Source organism: Danio rerio, chromosome 4 (assembly GCF_052040795.2).
Source record: "Danio rerio strain M-AB ecotype USA chromosome 4, GRCz13ab, whole genome shotgun sequence".
NCBI lineage: Eukaryota > Metazoa > Chordata > Actinopteri > Cypriniformes > Danionidae > Danio > Danio rerio.
In genome coordinates this window covers 23,175,358-23,199,871 of record NC_141024.2, presented here as the reverse complement: position 1 = coordinate 23,199,871, position 24,514 = coordinate 23,175,358, and the positions used below count along the sequence as shown (strand labels likewise).

The following is a 24,514-nucleotide window of genomic DNA, read 5'->3' as shown; positions in this document are numbered from 1 at the left end:
AAGGTGTCTTAATGTATAAACGCTACATTCAGAGTTACCGCCTGCAGCGCAGCGAGGCAACAAGTGAGCGCTGACAAGATCACCATGACAACAACCAATTACATTTGACTGTAACAACACAAAAAGGCGGGGTTTTCACAGCTAGTCACTGATAAACGGAATATATGGGAACAAACTTTCCAGCACAGTGTCAGTTTTTAATGGACGAGTTGCCGCAATGTGCAATTGTACAGTGTGTTTCTGTGGCCAAAAAGGATTTACAAAATTGCTTTTGGATTGTTCTCCTTTGGAAACTCAAATATGTGGATCCAGACAGCAATTAAATACAACAATATGTTGTTTGTCAGAAAATTGTAGGAAATTCAGCTTGGGATTTTTACCTGGGTGGTAAGAGAAAAACAAACACATTCTGTATTATAAAATCACCTAACCACTTTAATTGGTAACAATCCCTTACGTCGCCCTGAGAAACAGATACCATCCCAATACAGCTTTTAAATTGCATTAAAGCTGTTGTGTTGCAAAATAAAGACAAAATCCCATTTGGATAAGTTTTCAAAATAAATATTTTTTATGGCATCCCCGCATACTTCATTTTGACTAATCAAACGCTCTTTAGTATCTGTCTAGTATAAGTATATAGTATAACTTTCCATAAACACTTGCATATACTGTAGAAGAAAATAATACACAGTAGTGCCGCAGAGTTGATCTTAACTGATAGTTGATATGAACTAAAGTCTATTGGCTATTTTTTAAAAGAGGGAGTTGCTTTGCCATATGCCACACCCTGTCTTCATGTTTTAATTGAAATTACGTTGCACGTCAAACAAAGATACACATTTCAAGGCATTTCATTAGACCTTTAATATCACACTGAGACCTTTTATATCCCAGAGGGAGTGCAGACAGTAAAAAAATGTCTTTGTGCTTGCTTCCTGAGCGTTTAAAGATTAAAGGGATGATGTAACCTGATTAAACCAGAGATTTTGTCCATGGAGAAAGACAAATCCCACATAAAGGAAAGAAGACACCACTTTAGAATGAAGTGTGGTTTGGTTGAAGGTTGATTTTGGTCAGACAGTAAAACAAAGACCACAAAACAAAGAGAAATATGATAAATAAGCAAACAGGACAAGGACAACAAAATTGGATGCTGTTTGAATTGGCCTCATTAGCCAAACCATGCTCATTCAGTGTGGTCAGAGCATGAACTGCAGTTCAGAAACCTTGACTGAAATTTCATCCGATTCAACAACAGTAAATTCAATGTACTGAAATGACCCATAATGTAGGAATGACCACAAATGAGATCTCAAATGTGAAGGACATTTTCACAGTTTGTCTGATAATATTATTTTCTTCCATAGAAAGTCTTATTTGTTTTTGTTTTGGCTAGAATAAAAGCAGTATTAAATAAAATAAAAAACTTTTTAAGGTCAAAATTATTAGCCTCTTAAGTTATATATTTTTTCTCTCAATAACTTATACAATAACTTGCCTACCTAATCTGCCTAGTAAAAACATTGTTAAGCCTTTAAATGTCACTTTAAGCTGTATAGAAGTGTCTTGAAAAATATCTAGTCAAATAATACTTACTGTCATCATGGCAAAGATAAAATAAATCAGCTATTAGAAATTAATTATTATAATTATTATGTTTAGAAATGTGTTTAAAAAATCTTCTCTCCGTTAAACAGAAATTGGGGAAAAAATAAACAGGGAGGCTAATAATTCAGGGGGTTTAACAATTCTGATTACAACTGCATGAATAACAAAAAATAGAAAATAGAATAAAATTAGATCAATAAATAAAATTAACACATATATTATGTCATACAAATATATATTTAACTCATTTTAAATACTAAACACACACACGCACTAGTAAATGTGATGAAATAAGTATGATGTTTAAAGAATGAAATATTTATAAATTCATTGTTTAAAATAATATTGTATACTACAAAATGTATATATCCTAATGGAACTAAGAGAACAAAAAATATATTATTAAATATAATACATATATTTATGTAATGCACATATATTATATATTTAACTTATTTTAAATATTACACATATAGTTACACACACTGTTTTATATAATGAACTAAGTTTGATGTTTAAGGAATTAGAATCATTGTTTAGATGTTTTCAAAACATAATTTATTATATATTAAATAAATGTTTTTTAAATTAAATGAAACTTTTTATATTAACATCTATAGTTCTGCCTTGTAAATTTGTCGACCATTTTCTCACTTATTAGTCTATTGTCTTTGCATAATAAGTCATAGCTAAGAAGAACTTTCAAGTAGCATGTTTCTGAGACTTTACACTCGCTCATTTACACAAAACAGCAACAGAACCAACATCTGAACTGACTCAGTAACATCACACCGCATCTAACACTGCATGACACACTAATTTAAATATTTTTTCTCCCTCAAGATGTTAATTTCATCCCAGTGAAAGTCCATTGGATAACCTCCTGAGCAAACAGGAGACGTATGTTTGTAAAGAAGTGACCTTTCCCTCTCTTTACCACCCTCAGGTGTGATCACACATTCCCAGAAACCCCGCCTGACCTATATTTGGCAAATACACACACACACACACCAAAACATGTGCACGCATATATATATACAAATTAGCAGCAAGCTCAATATTGCTTTTGGCTGTACCTTGTGGAGGTGAAGACTCCAAAGATGAGGAGGCCCTTTGGGTGGTCCGTCTCCAATAAAAACACATTTTCTGCATGCAAAAAAGACAAGCATCCAATTTAACGCTGAACATCTGTCCCACAACAATGTTATACACAGTTCTGGTGCTGCCTAACAGGAATATAACAGGTGAAAGAGTGTAAATCCATCATAGGCTTTAACCTTCCCGTGTAAACGGTTTGTGCTGAGTGTTTTATGATCGTAAAAGGATTTTAATGAGGTGAAAAGCTTTACAAATGACCTCTAGAGCTGTTGTTGAAGGAGGATAATGATAAATGTCAAAACAACCGTTTTATGGTTAATGACCTGTAATTATAGGAAGCTGTTTAACTATTATGTGGAAATTGATAAAAGGCTTTGGACGATTGGTTTGGGATAAAAAATGGGTTAAGAGTGTAATTAGGGTGCAATAGGGTTAAAGACTGCTATTACGAAAAAATATGTTTCTTTTCATGTCCCAAAATGAATGGTAATCAATGAAATATGTATTTTATTGAATATTAATTGAGAAACAATATGGAGAAGTTAGTTTTTCATTCAAATATAACTAAAGACGATTTTTCTGGTCTGGAAGTGAACCTGGAAGTTTCTGAGATATTTTATTTAGTTTGTTGATGAACTTCCAACTAAAATGAATTATTGAGTTGGGTTGGGGCTTTTTTGTGCTTCATTCTCTCATAGCAAACTAATAGTAAGAATATTGTTGCTGAGGCTGTCAAGCTTACGTCAACAGTGAAGGACAGATACAAAAACAACAACAACAACAACTAAAATTCAGTGAATTAACTTGCACGGATTAAATGTTCATCCAAATAACAATATTCAAACAACAGTAATTCATACAACAATATTTAGTAATATAATTCAACAATATTCAGTAAAATAATCCAATATTATGGAAGTACCTTTGATTAAACTATAAACTGGGTGCAGTTAAGTGACTTTGTTCTTCTCGATCAAATGAAAACTTGCCAACTTGTGAACAAACTGACAAAAAAGCATTTTAATACCAAGTGTAAATGGGCTCATAGAGTGTATGTGTGTGCGTGCATGGGTGTGTGTATTTATAGTCTCACCAAGCTCATCAAAGTGTGTCTCAGTCCCGTCCTCCTCTAGAACTGAACACACCATTCGAGCCTTAAGAAATGTGGTCCACTTGTTCACCAGACTACGTTGACCACCAGTGTCATTCTAAAAACAATTTACAATCACTTGAAATAGTTTTAAGTACATCAACACATTTATTTATTACACTGTGATTAATGATCATATGAATCTTTACAAATATTATGCAGACATGTAATGTTCTGAACATTGACCTTCCAGAATATAACTGCAACCTGCAAACTGTAACAATTAGGGCTATTTCATTGTTTTTACAAGTTGTCATCATTTTAAACACGCAGGGGTAAAAGAGCAAAAAGAAGCATGGATTACCTGTAGCTATGCTTCCATCCACATATTTTTATCTCGGAAAAAAAAAGCTGAATTGAAATGCTAAGATTTGAGAATGTGCATAAAAAAACGTGCTCACAACTGAGTGAAATTAAGTATCATACAAAAAATGTGGAAAAATAGAAATACAATTTTGTTAATAAGTAGATCATGTGATAATAAAAATAGGTGTGATGGGATGGCATTAATGGACAAACCAGTGGACCGACCACATTGCACAACATCAGAAATGTTATTTTGATCGTGTTAAAATCTCTTAGCCAAAGTCTGTCATCAAACTTGTGCAGTAATATTACCAACAGAACGGTCATGAGTGGCTCCAAAAGCCATTGTGCTTTCATTGTGTTTTGTCTTCTGAGGCGCAAGTAATTCATTATATAAGGAAAAAAGGCTCACAGTGGCTTTTTCTACGGCAGCAAATCCATTTTTCATTTTGATGTTTGGTGCCAGTTTATGGGGAAGTGACAATACTGCTTTCTTTGACTCGTTGGATGGAAATGATGCTTTATTTGTAAATGTTTTATGCAATATTCAAATTTCACAAGTACTGTAAGTCTTATTTGCATCTTTGGATGAGCACAAAGCATATGTTTAACATCTGCAGTGTGAGATGTAGGTGTTAGAATCTCTGAGCATTAGCCGACAGGCTTAAACAAAATCAACACTTGTTTTAAGGACTTATCAATAAAAACATGTTCAGTCTGAAAGTGCTAAATGTAAATCAAGATAATCCAGGATTTATTAAACTTAGACTGATGCTTTACCATGTCAAATGGGAAAATAAATGATAAACCCAATCAACAACACACACAGAGACTTACAGGGCACACTCGAGCCACCATGGCATGAATGTTTTTCGTGTTTCCACTGGTGTCTGTGAGTCGCTCCCGCAGGAAAAAGTACAGTTTAGCATCGTTGGGGTCTGATCCATCAGGGATCAATTGGGCGTCAATGAACAGTGGCTCTGGTCAAAACAGAAGAAAACTCCAGCTTAAACACTCAATTTGCTTTACATAAACCACAAGAAAAATAAAAAGAGCATACTGTATCTTTTCTTTCCTAAAAAATCAAACATCTCTGCGTGGTGCTAATGTCTGCGTTTATGGAAATGCAGCTCCTGGCGTTAAGAAAATCTATCTCACACATCCTGACAAAATATGCATTTTATTGTGTATTTGGATAGTATCACACAAAAGAAAACCTGACTCTTTGAGAAAACCATCATGCATGTGGAATATGTTTTCATTTTCCCGGCAAATGTATTGTAAGCGAATATTGAGTCTATCCTTCCCTCAGACATTTCCTTTGACGTGGGCAAAAATACTGTGTGGTTTGTGTATTATTTTACTTAAATGGCTCGGAACGTGAACATGTCATTTAACGCTACACATGAATAATTATTTGTAGTTTCAAGTGGAATGTTATGAGCAGTTTTCGGACAGAACAGTGTTCATAAATGCATAAAACAGCATGTATGGTTTGTACCGCTCAGCCATTTGGAGTTATGTTGGTCCGTCCGCACAGGGTTTCTTGTGGTCAGGCTTCTGAAGATAGCCGCGTCTGTCCCCATGAAGTCAATGTACATGCCAGAAAACAACTCCTGATCTGACCACAGACACAAACAGAAACTTGTCTCAGTCACTTTATACAAATTTTGCAAGGTCAGTGAAAATTGTTTTGCTTAAAGCTTGTGTAAACTTGGCAGTTTATTTAACAGGGACGTCAGTTGATTAAATTGATTTAATTAATGTAATTAAAGTGAGGTATTTAGCTTTAAGCATGTGATTATAATTATTATTCCATACTTTTAAGTAGTTTGACAAAAAATAAGACAATGATGCATTTAATCCTTTTTTGTTTTGTGTTCACAATGACTTTGTCTAAACTCAATAACACAAACCCATACATTTAATTGCAACAGTTTTTATTAAACCCACCAAGTTTGAACACAATCTTATTTTTTTTTCGGTTTTGTTCTTTCAGTTTTAATTGATATACTTCCTCTTAAAGTTTTCTTAAAATAAAATAGTTTGACTTCCTAAGCACAAGAGAAGACATTTTGAATGCTGGAAACCAAACTATTTTAGTTACTGTACCACTGACTTCTGATCTGTAGACATTTATGAGATTTTCTTTAATGTTGTGCAAAAAAAAAAGAGGTTTGGCAGTAATGGCAGCAATAATTTTCTGAACATTTTCATTTACATATATTGCTATGTAAAACAAAAACAAGATATGGTAATACTTACATTTATGTGGATAATTTATGTGGATAAAACACAAAAACCCTGCAGTTAAACTTTTCCTGCACTTAATGGATGTAGTGTTTGATGTAAAAATAATTTTTTTCTTATTCATTTTATAAATGCAGTTTGCATTGTTGTTATTTACTTCAATCTTGGTGGTGGTGGTTTGTTTAAAGATCATTAAAGATTACATTTTATGATTAAAAAAAAGTGCAAATGTATTCTATTATGCTAAATATTGTGTTTAAAATGAATAAAGACCCCTTAGAATAAAAGAAATCCCCTCTTAATTGAATCACCTTTTAATCACTCTCTTCAACACATTAAGTTTGACTGCCCTATTTAAAAACAAAAAACAAAAAAAAACAAACATTTTTTTTTTAAACCCACTAAATCTAATTTAAAACAAAAACTGTGGTTTCTGCTTCTGGCTGTGCAGATTTGTTAGTTAAATGTTAGACATTTTGGATTTATTGTGCCTGGACATTTCTCTGCGGTTTGCTCTACAAATGACCTTCTTAAATCTCCATTCTCTAAAGCTCTCCTTCCTTTCATCAATACACCACTTCACCACTTCATCACTCCATCTTACTGGGGGCCTGTGGTTTGACAGGTACGGCTAAGGGCCAAGTTTATGATGGAAATCTGTAGATGGACGTCAGACAGAGTACACTGCAGGCTGTCATGTTAAGGACCGTCAGTCTTTGATGCTGTCTAGACGTTTAGGAACTCTTACTAAATGGAATGACCACTTAAACTTTTCTTTTAGACAGTCTCAAATAGCTGTTGTAACCCAGTGTTTGGCCAAATATGGACAAACCTAACCAGTGGGTTAAAAAGTGCAATTGAATTTGAATTTAATAAATTCTATAGCCATTTGAGATCATTTTCGAGGGGGTCCCTAAGAAGTACATAAATCTAACAGAGTACAGCATATCATAACAAACATACAGCATAATAAACAAAACAAAGCAGAAACAGGTCACCTGAAACACTTCCCACAGTTTAAAGCCTGAGCAAACTAAAACAAATAATCAAAAGGATATCCAAATAAATAATAAGCATTTAAATTGAAACCAATATTAATTACATTTACAAGTTGTTTCCAAAAAAAGAAGATACATAAGTCCTGGAAAGACTAAATATTTTAATTGATCTAAGAAGGAAGATTGTTCCAGTAGATTATTCCAGGAGCTTTGTATTTAAAATGTTTTTCGATCACTTTCTGTTGTAATTTTAAGAACAAAGATGTAGTTCTGTTGCATATGTCGAAGAGAATATGAAGAGGTAAATGGAACAAAAAGCTGCTTTAAATAAGAAGGGAAACAAAAAAAAAAAAACACACATTTAAAAAGAAACACATTTACACAACACAATTAAAATTTGATCGAAAAAATTAATGTAACATTGGGTTTGTCCATATGTGATAACCCAACATTTTTAAAGTACCTGTTTAGTGTTATGTTTAGTGTTGCAGGAATAAACCATGTGAACTAGAACCATAAAAAATAAAATAAACATCAGCTGAAATAAGCTCAAGGCAGTATTTGTCATTTATTTAACTCAATGTACTAAACTAAACTAAAATTAAAATAATAATTCATGAAAAACTGCAGTTGCAAAGATATGTTCAAAGGTCATTGAAAGTTCAAAGGTCATTGAATTTTATTACAATTGTAGGTTTATGTCTCACAATTCACTCAATTTTCAGAATCAAAGCATTGAGCAATTCTTAAACTTTTATCAAAATAGTGAATTCTTGGAATTACATTTACATTGTGCAATTGTCAACTGTAAGAGTCAAAGTTAAAAATTACAAATTAAATTACAAAAATTAAAACAATGCTATTTTTTAAACTGAATCTTACACGGTTTACTTAAACAAAAATCCGAAATTTTATTCACAAGCTAAGTTTGACCATTTGAGTAACTTTAATTTATTTTTTGTATTTAATACTGTCAGGAGCAATTGACTCTTTTAATCAGTGTTTGTAATTACCTTAGGTGTATGTTGAAGTGTCATTTAAATTTTATAATTGGATGTTTACAGAGCTCTTAGATGCCTAACTTTTACATTTTAATTGGGCTTTATAATTAAAAATGAACTCAAACATATAATAGTATTTCAGTGGTGCTAAAATGGCACCAGAGTGTTTATGTTGCTGTTTCTAATGGCTCTGGTGTGTGAAAGCATGGATGTGCATGTAATGTAGCCTAATAGCTGTGTCAACAGCAACCCAACACCAACTAGCCAATTACAGATCAAAGGATTAAAGGGGCGCCACAGAGGACCCAAAGTTGTCACATCAGAAAGGGGGTGCAGACAACCGCAAAATGAGGGTGTTTGGTGACACTGTGGGGTCATGAACAAAGAGATCCTGGAGAAAATGTGTTATAGAAAGTGTTGAAGACAAATTGGCACCTGTGGATAAAGACATAAAAGACTCACTGAGCATGACCGAGACAGTGTTGACTTGTGGGTTGAAGGAGCAGCGCCCTTTCCCTGATTCTGCTCGCGAAGAGATCTGGAACACTTGCTCCTGCCAAGAACACCAAAAATAACAAAATCTCACATTTCGTAAACACTGTCTATTATTGTGGTTAGAGGTCTTTGATATTGGCAGTAAATGGTATCTCAATATTTTGGAGGATTTTTTCCCCCCCGATAAAGATAAATAATATGTTTTCTGTTATTTAGTAGAGTAGAGAACAGTGAACAACCTACATTTGTTTCCAATTTCGAGGATATTGCTTAGTCCAATTTTAAGTTATCCTGATACTTATGAAAGTTAATGGACACCTTGAGAAACCCCTCAGTTGTTGGTGTTAATCTGCATCTAGTGGTAATCTCCTTCAGAATCTGACAAACCTATTTAACTGGCAGACTAAGGCCCCATTTGAAAATGTACATCATGTGACCATACACACACTTTGGGCATGCCTGTTTAGGTAAAAACAGGAAGCATTTAGCTACTGCACGATGGCCGTTAAAATAGACAACAATTTAAGCAGGCTTCCATTTTTGTGACATGTTGTTTACAGGTGGTCAGGACTGGTCTGTTGTCTTCCAGTAGCAATATGGTCATGCGATAGAAGCTTGCTGAATAAGAAAAAAGAGACCCAAAAGAGCCAACCAGCAGTGGTGGAAAGAGTACTGAAAAATCATACTCAAGGAAAAGTACCATTATTACCCAAAAATGTAGTTCAAGTAGAGTAAAAGTATCTGTTGTAAATATTACTCAGAGTATGAGTAAAAAGTAGCCCTTTTAAAAGTACTCAAGAGTAGTGAGTATTGTGCTGTGAAAGGGTGATGCGTCAATATGTGCATGCACGTGTGTGTGAACATAACATTCTGTTGTAAATTTAGTGATTGCTTAAGCTCATTTGGTGATTACAGTCATCATACAGTAGACATCCACCATCTACTCATTAGTGACATGCAGTCTTAACAGTCTCTTAGTCATTGTGTGTAACGATTTTATCATGAGATTGTTTAGTATATTGTGATTTTCATTGTGCAATTCGATTGGATGGCAATCACAAAACTGATTATTCTACTTCTAGTACTCTACTTCTTTACTAGCCAATCACCATAGACAAAATAATAATAATAATAAAGTAGTACCTACAGTTTAAAGGAAAATAGTGGAGTAAAAGTACAGATACAGCACTAAAAATGTACTCAAGTGAAAGTTAAAATACACATTTTAAGAAATACTTAGTAAATGACAATTCCTGAGGAAAAACTACTTAATTATAGTAAGCTGAGTATTTGTTATTTGTTACTTCTCACCTCTGCCCACCAGTGAGTTGATGTCAGCATGGGGGTTCTTCCTATTATTGGTCATGTCGTACTGTGGTTCATTGCTTCCAAAAAGTGGAATCAAACAGCTACATGATGGGCATCATTTTGGGATTTGTCCGCACTGTAATCCATTATTCGAAAAGTACATTTTTAGGTCGAAAGGTACAAATGATCATAAACTTTTGCAGATGGGCCGAAATCATTTGTTGTATGGACAAGGCCTAACTTTCAGGCCAAAGGAATGACCTTTTCATCTATACCCAAAGTTGGTCATTCCAAATTGGTGATGACTAAAATATTGCATCTTTACACTGCTACTCAATTCAATTCAATTCAATTTCCCTTTTATTTGTTTAGCGCATTTACAATGAAAATTTTGTCAAAGCAGTTTCACATAGAAGATCATAGTAAATTGAAACAGTTCCAGTCCAGTTTTAAGTTTAAATTCAGTTCAGTTTAGCTCAGTTTAGTGTGCTTTAATAATCACTACTAAGAGTCCAAACACTGAAGAGCAAATCCATCGATGCACAGCTCTACAGATCCTGAACCAAGCAAGCCAGTGCCGACAGCAGCGAGGAAAAAACTTCAATTGGCAAAAGTGTAGAATTACAAAACCTCGAGAGAAACCAGGCTCAGTAGGGCTTGACCATTTCTCCTACGGTCCTAATGTTACTCTTTACATTCAAGCTCCTCAAGACAGCTAGTCGTCCACTAAACTCAAATGCACAAATCTACTCTAACCTGAAGCAGGAATATTATAAAAGTGACTCATGTAAACACCTTAATTGTTATATTGTCTAATTCCAAATAGGGTAAATAATTAGATTACTGATGTCCATGTACTTTGTGTACTTGTGCTCAATGTTTATTTCAAACATTCTCTTTTTGTGTGAGTGATTATTTCCCAAAGTTAGCTGCAAAATTGACTAGACTTTAGGCTGAAACTAGTCAAAGTTTTTATAACTATAAATGATTCCAAATATGCTATAGTTGTATCCCATTTCCCACTGTCAAATCTATTTCCAAAAATCAGATGGATCAGATATGTGCAACAGCCAATATAGATAGAAATAGTTTTAACCAATTTCCTAGCACACATTAGTTTTGGGGATCTGCCTGTCTTCCAATTTGTTGAACTAGAGGCTTTCAGGTTTCTAACTGCCAGTCCTCTCCTTTATTGACCAGTCATGTGACAAGAGAGAAACCAGAGACGTAGAGGGAGCCTCTGACAGGACATACAGCTGCTAATTTATCACAGACACACGTGTGTTCATTAACTAATGTACAAGCTCTTTACATCACACGCAACAACAAGCAGCAATGTGGGTCACATGGTGACTCCAGGGTGGCCCCATCATTGTTATGTCACAAAGCTCCACTGCACACTTTCAGAGGGCACAGGTCACTCCATTGCGTTAAGTTTTTTTTTTTTTTTGCTGTAATAGTCCAGCTGGTGTACAGCCAAGAGAGATGAACATGGACGGAGGGTTGAGAGAGTAAAATGCTTTTCAAACAAAAAAGAATGATAGAAAACAAGCTGCAGGCAAGCAGAACTGCTTTTAATATCATCTGGTCTGGCCTTGTCTCTTCTCTTTTTTTCTCTTGTATTTTTTTAAACTCTTGCCATATCTTGTAATCGTGTTCTTTTTTTACATATTCTCATTTAATCTATTGGCGTCTCTCTATTTAACTAAGGATTTTTTGTCTCTTATCAGCTAATCTGGTCTTTATTTCTTCCACTGCTTTATAATTAAGGAATCTTGTTATCGCTCACCTGGTGTCATCATTGTTATTGTCTCTTGTATATATTATCTTACCTGGTGTCATTTTTTAATCCTTTAATCATTATTGATGTATTACAATATTGTCTTCTATTTTTGTTGTTACTTTTTTTTTTACATTTTGTAATGTGTCTCTTAAATAATCTTTAATATTGTATGTGTTTACGTCATGTTGTGATGTGACATCCTCTCATCTCATCTGGTTCTCGTTTAGTTCTGTTCCTTATTTTCTCACCTAATCTCATCTCTTTTTTCCTCATCCCTGATCTGTTTGCCTTGTTATAATGACTTCTTGTGTTATTTTGTTTCAATTCAGCTTGATTTGTATCTTGCCTCATCTTTGTCAGCTCTCATCTGTTTTAGTCTCCTCTCTACATTTAGTTTTGCCTCATTTTATAATGGGTTATCTTTAATCTTTCATATTGTTAGTATTCACGTCTCATGTCTTGTCTTGCCTTGTCTCGTCTCGTCTCATGTCATTTCATTTTGTTTTATTTGTTCATCTAATTTTTGCTTGTCATTTCTTTTCTCATCTCATTTTGTTTAATTTCTCATAGTCCCAGCTAACCTAATCTGGTTTCATTTCATACTTTATTTTTTTATCTTTAAATAATTCTCATTTGTAATATGTTCTCATATCATGCCATGGCCTGTCATCTCTCCCACCAAGTTATTTTATCTTTTCCCGTCTCGTTTCATCTTATCTATCCTGGTTTCATTCATCTCGTTTAGTCTCATGTCATCTAGTTTTCTATCATATCATCTAATCTCATATCATCTAGTATTGTCTCATCTAATCTTGTCTAGTCTCATTTCATCTGCTCTCATCTAGTCTTATCTCACCTCATTCAATCTAGTCTCATTTCGAATAATCTCATCTAGTCTCATCTCACCTCATCCAATCTAGTGTCATCTTGAATCATCTCATATAGTCTGATCTCGAACCAGTCTCATCCAATCTCATCTCCTCTACTCTCATCTCGAATTAGTCTCATCCAATCTCATCTAGTCTTGTTTCGAAGCAGGCTCATCCGATCTCATATTATCTCATATAATCTCATCTAGTCTTGTCTTATCTCTTTCATGTAAAGTAGTCTCATCTCATTTAGTTTCATCTAATTTACTCTTATTTAGTCTCATTTTGAAGCAGTGTCATCCAATTTCATGTAATCTCATACCATCTCATCTCATCTCATCTAGTCTTGTCTTGTCTAATTTAATCTCTTTTATGTATAGTAGCCTTGTCCTGTCTTGTCTCATCTCATTTAGTCTTATCTTGTCTCATCTCATGTAGTGTCATCTAGTCTCATCTCATCTTGTCTCACCTCATCCAATTCAATTTCACCTCATCCAATCTAGTGTCATCTTGAATCAACTTATCTAGTCTCATGTCATATCAGTCTCATCCAATCTCATCTCATCTAGTCTCGTCTTCTTATCTCATCTCCTCCATGTACTGTAGTCTTGTCTTGCTTTATCTCATTTAGTCTCATCTTGTCTCATTTCATGTAGTGTCATCTAGTCTCATCTCATCTAGCCTAATTTTACCTCATCCAATCTACTGTCATCTTAAATCATCTCATCTTGTTTCACCTCAAATCAATCTCATCTAATCTCATCTTATATCTTTTCATTTAGTCTCACCTCAAATCAGTCTCATCCAATCTCATCTGATGTCTAGTGTCATCTTGAATCATCTCATCTAGTTTCATCTGGAATCAGTCTCATTTAATCTCATCTCATCTAGTTTTAACTAGTCATATCTTGAATCAGTCTCATCCAATCTCATCTAATGTTGTATCATCTCACCTTGTCTCATTCAGTCTCATCTTCTCTCTTCCATGTACAGTAGTCTTGTCTAGTCATCTCATCTTGACTTACTCATCTCTGTCTTTTCATATCTTGTTTTGCCTCTTCTTGCCTTGTTGTGCCTTTCAACATTTAATTCCATTTGCATTGAATTTTGTCTCATCTGTTTTTTCTCTGCTAGTCTTTCCACTTCTTTCTGTTAATTTTTCATTTCACCTTCTCTCTTATTCTTTTGTTTTACCATCTGATCTTTTTTACATCATCACAATTCATCCTATTCACTATCCTCTCATTTGTAATCTCTTGCCTTTTCTCATTTGGTTTCATGCCATCTGGTCATTTTTTTCCTTTAACCAATAACATCTCTTATGACCATGCCGGTCTAAATTGTCATGAACTTTTCAAAGGATGTATAAAATGAACTTTATGGCTCATCAGCGCATTACAGAAACTCAACTTAAGGAAGAGCAACCTACAGTCCATTTCTCAATCCTAAAGTTTTGAACAGCAGACGTAGTAAAATCATGGTGAAACTGAAATCAATCCAACTGTTTTTCATTAGCGAGTGTAAACTGACCTCAGGACGTCTGCCACGGTTAACATATGCACACACTGGGCTGTAGGCTCCACTGCCGCAGATGAACAGATGAGTCCTGTTATAAGGCTGGATCACTCTTAAGAAATTCCCACATCCATGCTGAGGAGAACAAAAGAGACAGAGATCATTGATTTTTAGTTAAAAGTTACACCGAACTTATTTTGACTATCTCTGTGTGTTAATTTTGTATTTTTTTTCATAAATGTTCAAATGCCTTGTAAGAACCCCCAGTAACACTCTTGTAATGATGTCTATCAGTTAAATATATAATGGAAAACCCAATGAAAGATTTACATGATTAAAAAAATACTGCTTTTTATACTAAATAGGTACATAATTTGGTGAAGCAGTGGCACAGTAGGTAGTGCTGTCGCCTCACAGCAAAAAAGTCGCTGGGTCGCTGGTTCGAGCCTCGGCTTAGTTGGCATTTCTGTGTGGAGTTTGCATGTTCTCCCTGCGTTCGCATGGGTTTCCTCCGGGTGCTCCGATTTCCCCCACAGTCCAAAGACATGCAGTACAGGTGAATTGGGTAGGCTAAATTGTCCATAGAGTATGAGTGTGTGTGGATGTTTCCCAGAGATGGGTTGCAGCTGGAAAACTTGCTGGATAAGTTGGCAGTTCATTCCGCTTTGGCGACTTTGAATTAATAAAGGAACTAAGCCGACAAGAAAATGAATGAATGAATGAATGAATGAATGAATGAATGAATGAATGAATAAATGAATGAATGGAAGTACATAATTTATACTATAGCTGACCCATTATTTTAGGTGTGCAGTGCGTTCTGTGTCAATAACATCAGACGATTTTTCTCAGTAAGCTATTTTTATCACAACGCAACTCAGAAAATGCCACACTTGTGCTTCTTTTAGTTTTCATTTTCAGTCAAAGCGATATACTTATTGACCTCTTTTCTAGTGATAAGAATAAGCTTTTAGTAGACCTTAGTTACTGATAGAGCTTACAGTGATACATTAAGCACAGGATTGCATCAAGCATCCATTTTTCAGCATGGAATTTTGCAGGGGCTGTAAAGAATCATTTTGGGTGGTCTACTGAAAATTAAAACCAAGAAATGCACAATGTGTCATCCTATATCAATCTTTACTTCTTCCCAAGTTGTGTTTGGATATAAATAGTAAAAGGTATCACCATTTAACAACCATTTAACATCATCAACACAGAATGTATTGTGCACCTAAATAATGACGCACCACATATAGTACAAACTGAATGTGCACTTCACATCTGGTGTGTGAGATGATTCTCATTTATCCACTGGAAAAGTGAGATGGTGGCTCAGTAGTTAGCACTGTGACTTCACAGAAAGAAGGTTGCTGGTTTGAGTCCCAGCTGGGCCAGTTGGCGCTTCTTCGTGAATTGGCGTGGTTTTCCTCTGGGTGGTCTGGTTTCCCCCACTGTCTAAACACATGCACTATACAGTAGGTGACCTCTGATAAATAAGGGACTAATCCGGAGGAAAATTAATGAATAAATTATTAGCTAGAACTGGACTGGACTGTAAAATGGAGTCACTGAGAGCCTGATTTATTTAGCATGATGGTCCATAATATCATACTGAATACTATGATAGAACAAGCCCATGTTACATTGCACTGCCCTTTAATTCAGTTCAATTCAAAAAGACCATAGGTTGACCCATTCATTATTATAGTGTGTTTGTGAGCTTAGTGACCAATACAGTGGATGCTCAGATACGACTTGCATACATTCTTAATTAACACAAATAGAGTTAGAGTTTTTAATCAGTAATACCATTACCTGTATTCTTAATAAAAATATTGAGCGGTAAGACAATTTATCATTTGCTCAAACGATTGTAATTTATAAATAATTTTGGACTTATAACATTTCTTTATGGAGGCTCAAGTATAGAGTGGGTATCAATTAACAGAAACATAAATCTTATTGTGGTTGCTGCATTCGCTCAACGTGCACTTCTGCTAAAAAAGCAGGTTTCTTGAATGACTGTCAGCATTACAAATGTGTGGAAAATGTGTCAGAAATGAACATTTCCTCACCATTTTCTCACACTCGAGTGGTTTTAAACTTCTGTTGAACACAAAACAAGATATTCTGAAGAATATTGGAAAATAGCAACCACTGGCATCCATAGTAGGAACAAAAATACTTTGAGAGTAAATGGTTGTTTCTTCCTCTCAACATTCTTCAGTATATTATTTGTGTCCAACAGAAGAAAGAAAGGAGGACAATGAGTAAGTCATGACAGATTTTTTCTTTATGCATGAACTGTCCCTTTAACCATTATCCAGTTGTGATCAGATTGATTATCACATCTTAATACCAGCAATAGATGAGCCCTAAGATCCCATTAAGTTCTATTAGCAAGCTGAAATGTTTGCTTAATCCATTTTGAGAGATGCCAATGCCAATTAAAATGAAGCTGACTTTAATATATCAATCCGAACCTATAATTTAGGAAGTTTATGTAGGTCAAGAATTCAAGGCCTGTCTTAAGACTGAAACCCAAACTAAAATGACGCCAAATCAAATGCACATGATCCAGCCCCCTCCCCAAAAAAAAGCGAGAGGGATGAGCAGGGAAAGAAAAGCAGTGCCAGGGGAGCAGTTAGAAACTTGGCGAAGTGTGTGAAAACAGCAGCTGCTTGAGCTCTCGGTTAGCATGAGCACACACAGACCCTTCAAAAGTAACTGCAGTAAAATCACAGCACACACCCCACCGTCAACTCCGCCCATTTTTTATGTGTTTGCCAATAATATAACTTTTTTATTCTGTGTCACATATCAACATTATCCTCTTTTGGCTTGTATTTGCTGGTAGATTCATGGTACGTATCTTTTCTTACACAAAAGTGATTAGGCGTTTTGACAGCTTACAGTTCACATCCAGATCAGGCTGAATTAACAAGAAGGAGCTCTATAAACATGTTTTAATATCATTTACAGCTCGGCCCAAGAAACACCTCAGTGTTTCCCTCACGGTGCAGATGGTTTCGGATGATGTGAAGTCACGCGCGGGTGACACTGTCAAGGGTAGATCCCTAACAACATGATAAGGGACAATGCTACAGGTCCATAGATACAAATAAAACATCAGGGGAAATCAGTGAAGCAAACCTCAGTTTAAATACAGGCATGCACAGACCCTCACAAGGGCTGTAACATAAATATTCGTGAGAAGTAGCGCAGGAAGACTGCATATATCACTGTGTGACATGTTGCTTTTTTCCCACTGGTAAAGTTATTATCCATTGTATTCCAAGTATTTTGGGCTGGATGAATTTTTATGAATACTTTTAAGGGATATTTGAGTGGCAACATTTCAGAAAATGAGGTGTTTAATAATGAAAGGGAGATAATAAGATTTATTAAGCTTTTTAATATTTTATTATATGACAAACTTAGCACATTTTCTCCCTGTTTTCATTATCAGCTGTCACATAAGAAATCACAATATATTAAAGCTGCTAGAAAATTATTTTATTTACATATTTGGCAACACAGACTCGTTCAAGATACAGTACATACTTCAGCCTACATTTTTGTGAAAATATAAATGTACTTAAACATACATTTGACTGCAGTTTGTAGGTAAAATTAAAGATAACAGACGGTATAATGACAGCTTTTGTTCTTTTTTTATACTAATGACATTAACAGGGACACAACATTGACAAATGAAGGATTATTTTCATGCAATTATTTGCACAACATCTAATAAGTACCACAAAACAACTTAATGATGTCTGTGATTTTTAATATACTAAGTTTCTAATGTCAAAATACGTTTGAATAAGTTTGAAATGGGTAGCGAAACATACAAAAGTAATGTATTTCAGATTAGCAAAAATGTAGACCGTGCCCTCTAGTGGATTATTCACCGGAAACATGCAACTAAATCTATCCAGAGCAATGTATTTTCTATTTTGCAAAAACGTAGGCTAAGGCATGTATTTACAATTAGCCTACGCTGATAATTAGATTATTTTTTTAGATACTTTTAATTCTGTAGATAATTGTTTGTTTGAATAAACGAAACAGATTACTATTTGTAATTGAGAAAGTAGATTATATAAAAATAAATAAAATAAATAATAGTAATACTACAACAGTAAAATAAATAAACAATATTATAATAAATACTACAGCATGAGACTGCTGAAAAGCTATTAAAAATTAAAAATGTTATTACAATTGTTATTTTGATTAACTTTTTTAATGTATTGATTTGTGTGAAAATAGATCCTTTTATTTATTTTGCATACACATTTAACATATTCTTAAAGATTTGTATTTATGACAATTATTTATATTAATAGATAACTGTAGTTTGTTGGGCTGCTTTTAATTGTAATTTTTTTATGTATTTAAGCAAGTGTGTCTGGGACAAATTTTTTAGTTTGAGCTTTAAATTTTAAATAAAAATACATCAAATCTTATAAAATGCTTAAATAGAACTAAAACTAACATAATTTATATTAATAATTAATTATTTGTACCGCCTAAAATTATGTAGCTTCTACATGATAAAATTGTTGGTGTTTTTAAGCTAAAATCAAAAGATGTTAATATCTTGAATAATTATTTGTCAGATTTAAATGCAATTAAAATATTATTTACAATAATTAGATTTGAATACCAGTGCATTTTTGAATCCGTATTTTTCATTCTTAAATGAACTACTGTATATGTATGGTTCTACAATACAATATTTGTCTTTGTCCAGCTAGAAAAAACCCAGGTCCATTTTCACATCATAATTTATTCTAACACACAATTTTGATGACAGGGAAGGTGTGACAACCCACTGCGCATCTAGAGACACAACCATCTGTTTCTTATCCAGCCTTGACTGGCAGAAAATGGAAAAAATAAAACTTTATTTTCAAACAACATGCATCTGTTCCTGATACAGACATAACAGTTTGAATCTGAGAAGTAAACAGTGATTTAATGTTTGGTGCTTTTATGATTGATTTGGGACAAGTGTAATTAATTGCTGTGATTGTAGGGAGAATAATGCTTGTGAAAACAGCTCACTGAGCGATCAATTCTCCAAGCGACAGACAAACAGCAGACAAATAGGAATCGGATCAAGAATGCTGCTGCTTTCATTGTGAATCAAAGGCATAAAAGAGTTGGCCAACCATTGCATGCAGGGAGTTTAAAAGGGGCAATGTTCTTACTGTCGGGTCTTTGCCAGCCATCTGACACTCCTCGACCTTACTGATGGACGCCGGCCAGAAGATCTGATGGAAAAAATAAAATAAGAGGAGAGCAATGAGAAACATGAGAACATTGGATGTAGCTAGCAAAGTGCGTAGTTTAAATTTGTAGTGACAGATTTACGATACTTTGTGTCTGTCCACCAGCTGGCGAGTTCATTTGTGTGTTTGTGAAATTATCTAAATTATGTATTATATTTAATTTGTATAAACAATTTTGACATCACATATGTCGTGATAGGGTCATTATGATATTTGTTGAAAGAAGTTTGTGCTTCTATTCAACAAGTATGTATTAAAGGAAAAAAAGTGGAAAAACGGTTTTATGTTATAGTTTTTAAGAGTTCTATTGTAAATAATTGCCTTCATAGCGATGAATAAATCTCTTCTGCACTTCATATTAAACTTTAAATAAAAAAAGCAGCCTTTTCATTAGAGGAATAAATAAAATATTAAAATATCTGAAATTTAAAATAGCACAAATTATGGTTAGTATTTTATCTTTTCAAACTTTCAGACAATTTTATAGATTTACATTTATGTTTTACTCTCTGCGCATGAAAAATAGATGTTCTCATATGATAAAGTTTTTATGCGATAAGAAAAGATGTGCATAAACTACAATGGAAACACTTTTACTGAACAAATTCCAGTATGCGCATAAAAATTTATGTGATTTTGTTATAAAAGATAATGTGAGGATAAAAATGTGTGTGAATGGACAAACCAGCAGGAAGACCGTTGATTGTTGAACATCTAAAGAGTTGTTTTGTTCAGTCTAAAACGACTTCTGAGGCGCAAGTAATTTATTAAATGAAGAAAAGACTCACGCAGCTTCTCCTACCGCAGCAAATTCAGTTTTTACTTTATTCGGTGCCAGTTCATCAGGAAGTGCCAACTTTTTTTCTTTTTGACTACTTGGATGTAAAAAGTTCTTTATTCGCATGTCTTTTATACGATACTTATTTTTGCACATAAATTTAATTTGCATCTTTGGATGGAAGCATATCTACTGACACTATATTTATTTATTTACTTATTTAAATACCATATGTTTAAGTTATTATTCTAAATTCACATTTGAAAATAAAATATTTATTTTGAAAAGCTATTTGAAATCAGAAATTGTGTTACAGTGCAAAACAATTGAACCGCCTGGCTTTTATTTACTTTCCATATCTTTGAAACGTCACAGCAATACGTTGAATCTGTCACCTGAAAACGCTTTCGACAAAAACAACTAAAAAACTCCATTGTTCAGTACTGATGTGATATGGTATTATTTACTTTCCATCTCTTTGAAACATTGCTTTTTTAAATTAAAATGTATTAGTGTGGACATGGCCTACAGTAAGTCTGTATTCCAAAGCCATCATGAATTCCAAACATTTAAAGAGGGGGTGTCGTGAAAATAGTTTTTTTAGAGTTTTTTTACAGTGTTAAATTGTTTTTTTTATGTAAATCATAGACCAATAGACATAGACAAGTGGTAAGAAAAAAAAAATCTGTCTTCCAGATTGATTCTAGTTTCTGATTTATTTGTTTGTGAACATGGCTTTGGTTGACATTATTAAGGGTGGATCTCTCATGGTAGAGTACACACTTACACATTACGACCCATCACTCAGAATCAGAATGTCTCTGCAGCACTGCACAGGGATTTGGCTTCAAGGAAAAGTTTTTTTGTTTGTATATCACAGGTCGTATTTAATCGTGCATTTTCACATTCCACAAAATCTGGGATTTTTTTTTTAGCTCAAAAGTTATTAAAGAACACCCAAATGCTCTTATATAAGTCTTTTTTTTCCATTGAACTTGTGATTCGGGTCGTGTCCTGTAGGATGGACAGGCAACACAAACCAGCAAAATCCACTGGAACGCAATGAAACTCTAAAGCTTTGCCAACTTTAGTTGGAAGAGGAAAGATAAACTTCCTTAATTTGTGCCAGTTGTGTTCAGACTGTTTCCTCAAGAGCCAGCACTGCCTAACCAAACTGCTGCTCCACCATTTGTCAAATATGATGGAAGAAATGTGGTCACCATTGCTTTCTACAGCTGCGCAACTGTTTCATGTTGATCTGGAGAGCTTTTGACAGCTCCTTCACCTTCAGTGTGGCCTGGCTGATGTTGTTGATGTCCATCGAGAGTATGTGGTCTTTGCAGCCCACGTACATGCGATCTTGATCCTCATCCGTGAAAAGGATTCTGTAGTCCATGGCCTTCTCAGATAGAGAGTAGTGCTCAAAGGACTGGGTTTTCTGCAGTTCTGTAATGCAAACACAAACATGTTCTTTGCATTAGTTGGAGGTTTTGGCGTTTACTTGCACTTCTGACAATGACAAGATTGTTGAGCCTCAATTGTACTCCAAAACACGCTTTATACTTCCACAGAGATGCAAGGCCCTTCAGCATGCCATCAGATTCTCTCTAATGAAAAGCAAACTCATGAATATTCATTGTTATTTCGAGTTTGTCATTCAGAAATGTATAGAGAAGTGGAGCCCTCATTGATACCCTTCTCCTCATCGTCTTTATCCCTTTTTAACACCCTTCTATAGCCAGCACTCTTTACTTTTCTCTTCAATGACCAGATAACACCCTCCAGCCCCAATGAAAGTCACATGTTTCTTCTTTTCTTTTCTTTCACATTTCTGTTTTTTATCCTGAAACAAAGAGTAGGCATATAAAGTCTGTATGTTCACCAAGTCTGTGAACACAAATCTATGCAAATCCTACATTTATAGTGGATCACTTGGTAAATACATGTCTAACTTAACATTTAATGAGGTATATGAACGCCTGTGAACAAAACCAAGACCGCCTTTCCTTACCCACCACACAACAGAACAAACTTAAAACATTATGCATTTCTGAGTGTGCCTCACACAGGTGAGTGGGCTTGACAAACCACCTGTAGAAAAAACACTCTTTCATCTCTCTGACACTTTAACCGACACTTGCACCAGTTTTGCACATTTGCACTAGACACTTTCCTACAATCGCTTCATATCTCTAGAAAAAAAACTGTCTGAGTTTCTGAAGTGTGCCTCACATAGGTGAGTGGGCTTGACCAACCACCTGTAGAAAAACCCTCCCGCTTATTTTAGCTCTTAATTCTCCGAGCACTAACAGTTCCTTGGTAAAAGTAGCACATTTGTGTGTATTGCCTCTTGTTGAACTGTACAATAACATAGAAATAATAATCATAATATTAATAATAATATGTTATTATACATATTATTTTTTCATTTTAAATGATTTACTAAACTGACTGCTGTCACAACACAGCTATTAAATTGATATTAGTTTTGTCATGCTCAAATTTTTTAATCGTATATATATATATATATATATATATATATATATATATATATATATATATATATATATATATATATATATATATATATATATATATATATATATGATATTTAAAAAAAAACATTATAATTAAATATATTTATAAAACAGTCCTGTCTGGTTTTTGAATCTGATGCCATATTTTGCAAATAACAGCACTCATCCAGTCTCTTAACCTTTCACCCTTGTTTATTATCTGCCCACATACAGAGACAAGCACAGGACACTGTACAGTTTGACAAATAGTGCTGCTGTTGGACAACATAATGAATAAATAACCCAACATTTTTAAAGTGTAATTTTTAGGCTATTTAAGTCAAGAATGTTGCTGTTTTAAATAGTGGATAGGATAAAATAGGATAGTGCCTATTTTAAATGTTTATAATTTCTGAGAGACAGTACATCAGCGGCCAATAACCTGTCATTCAAGCAGAGCAAGGACAGTTGACAATGTCCATCCACAAGATGGTGACAGAGACAGCATAATAAGCCCAGAGCAGATAAAGACAGCATCATTTCTAACTACAGCTGATCAAATCATTATTAAACAGGTAAATAACATTATAGGACAATCTTTTTCTCTTTTGTATGTTGTAGTGCTGTATTTATACCATATAATAGTAGTGTATTGAGTTTGAGATGGGACAAGGAATGTACAGTATGTATTTTGTGTTGGCCGCTCTTTGTATAACCCTGGTTGGCCATCTTTGTTTTTCATGTGTCTCCTGTTTTACAGCAGACTAGTTCAGTACACAGTAAAAAAAAGAAGAAATGCCCTAATGTGTTTAGCATTTTTCCTTATCACAAACACAACAGTAATCTGGTAGTGTGGGTGCTGCTTTGGCTTTTTCTGGGATAGTTATTGTAATCTCTCGATTGCAATTAAGAAATACTGATAAATCTCTGTAGACTGATGGCATTTCATGCTGTTCAGCCATATAGTTTTAAAATGTGAGCAAAATCACCTGTTTTGTCATCATTTTAGACATTACGCTAGAGAGTCATTCAAATACTAGCACTAAAATAACATGTGTGAAGTAGCAACAGTTTCTGCTGTTCCGATGTCAGCTGCAAATGTGATTGAATAGCAGAAGAAATTAGTTATTCTTACAAAAGGGTTTTAGACTCTCTGGGCTCTATTTTGACGGTCCATGCGCAAAACGGAAAGCGCAGGGAGCAAACGCATTCAGGGAGTGTCAGAATCCATATGTGCTAATATGAGGATGGGAAAATCCGCTTTGCGCCATGGCACATGGTCTAAAAGGTTTAGTTTAGGTAGAGTTTAATTTCTTAATGAGTTATAGGCATGTTTTGAGAATAAACCGATCAGAGTCTCATCGCCCATTACCTTTAAGAGCCAGCTGCGTTGCGCCATAAGCGCATTTGATATTTACATGACGTAAAGTAAGTTCACTTTCGCTTTTGCTCTCGTGATAGGGAAACCTTTACGCAATTAGCCTATAAATAATTAATTTTGTTTAAGCGCAAAGATTTGTTTCAAAACTA

At 34.4% G+C, this 24,514-nt stretch overlaps 2 protein-coding genes across 2 annotated transcripts in view; one reads left to right on the top strand and one right to left on the bottom strand.

Moving 5' to 3' along the window:
• Positions 1–24,514, top strand: part of kdm7aa (lysine (K)-specific demethylase 7Aa) — a 248,442-nt gene that overhangs the window by 95,158 nt on the left and 128,770 nt on the right. The gene's annotated exons all lie outside the window — the stretch shown is intronic.
• The window catches only part of sema3c (sema domain, immunoglobulin domain (Ig), short basic domain, secreted, (semaphorin) 3C), an 84,508-nt gene that overhangs the window by 20,867 nt on the left and 39,127 nt on the right, over positions 1–24,514 (bottom strand). The window contains exons 3-10 of the mRNA XM_087248266.1: positions 21,754–21,914; positions 19,610–19,672; positions 14,400–14,519; positions 8,877–8,967; positions 5,667–5,786; positions 5,003–5,145; positions 3,803–3,917; positions 2,688–2,757 (exon numbers count right to left, since the gene is read on the bottom strand). Of these exons, the coding sequence (XP_087104392.1) occupies positions 2,688–2,757; positions 3,803–3,917; positions 5,003–5,145; positions 5,667–5,786; positions 8,877–8,967; positions 14,400–14,519; positions 19,610–19,672; positions 21,754–21,914 (883 nt within the window). The remainder of the gene's footprint in view (positions 1–2,687; positions 2,758–3,802; positions 3,918–5,002; positions 5,146–5,666; positions 5,787–8,876; positions 8,968–14,399; positions 14,520–19,609; positions 19,673–21,753; positions 21,915–24,514) is intronic.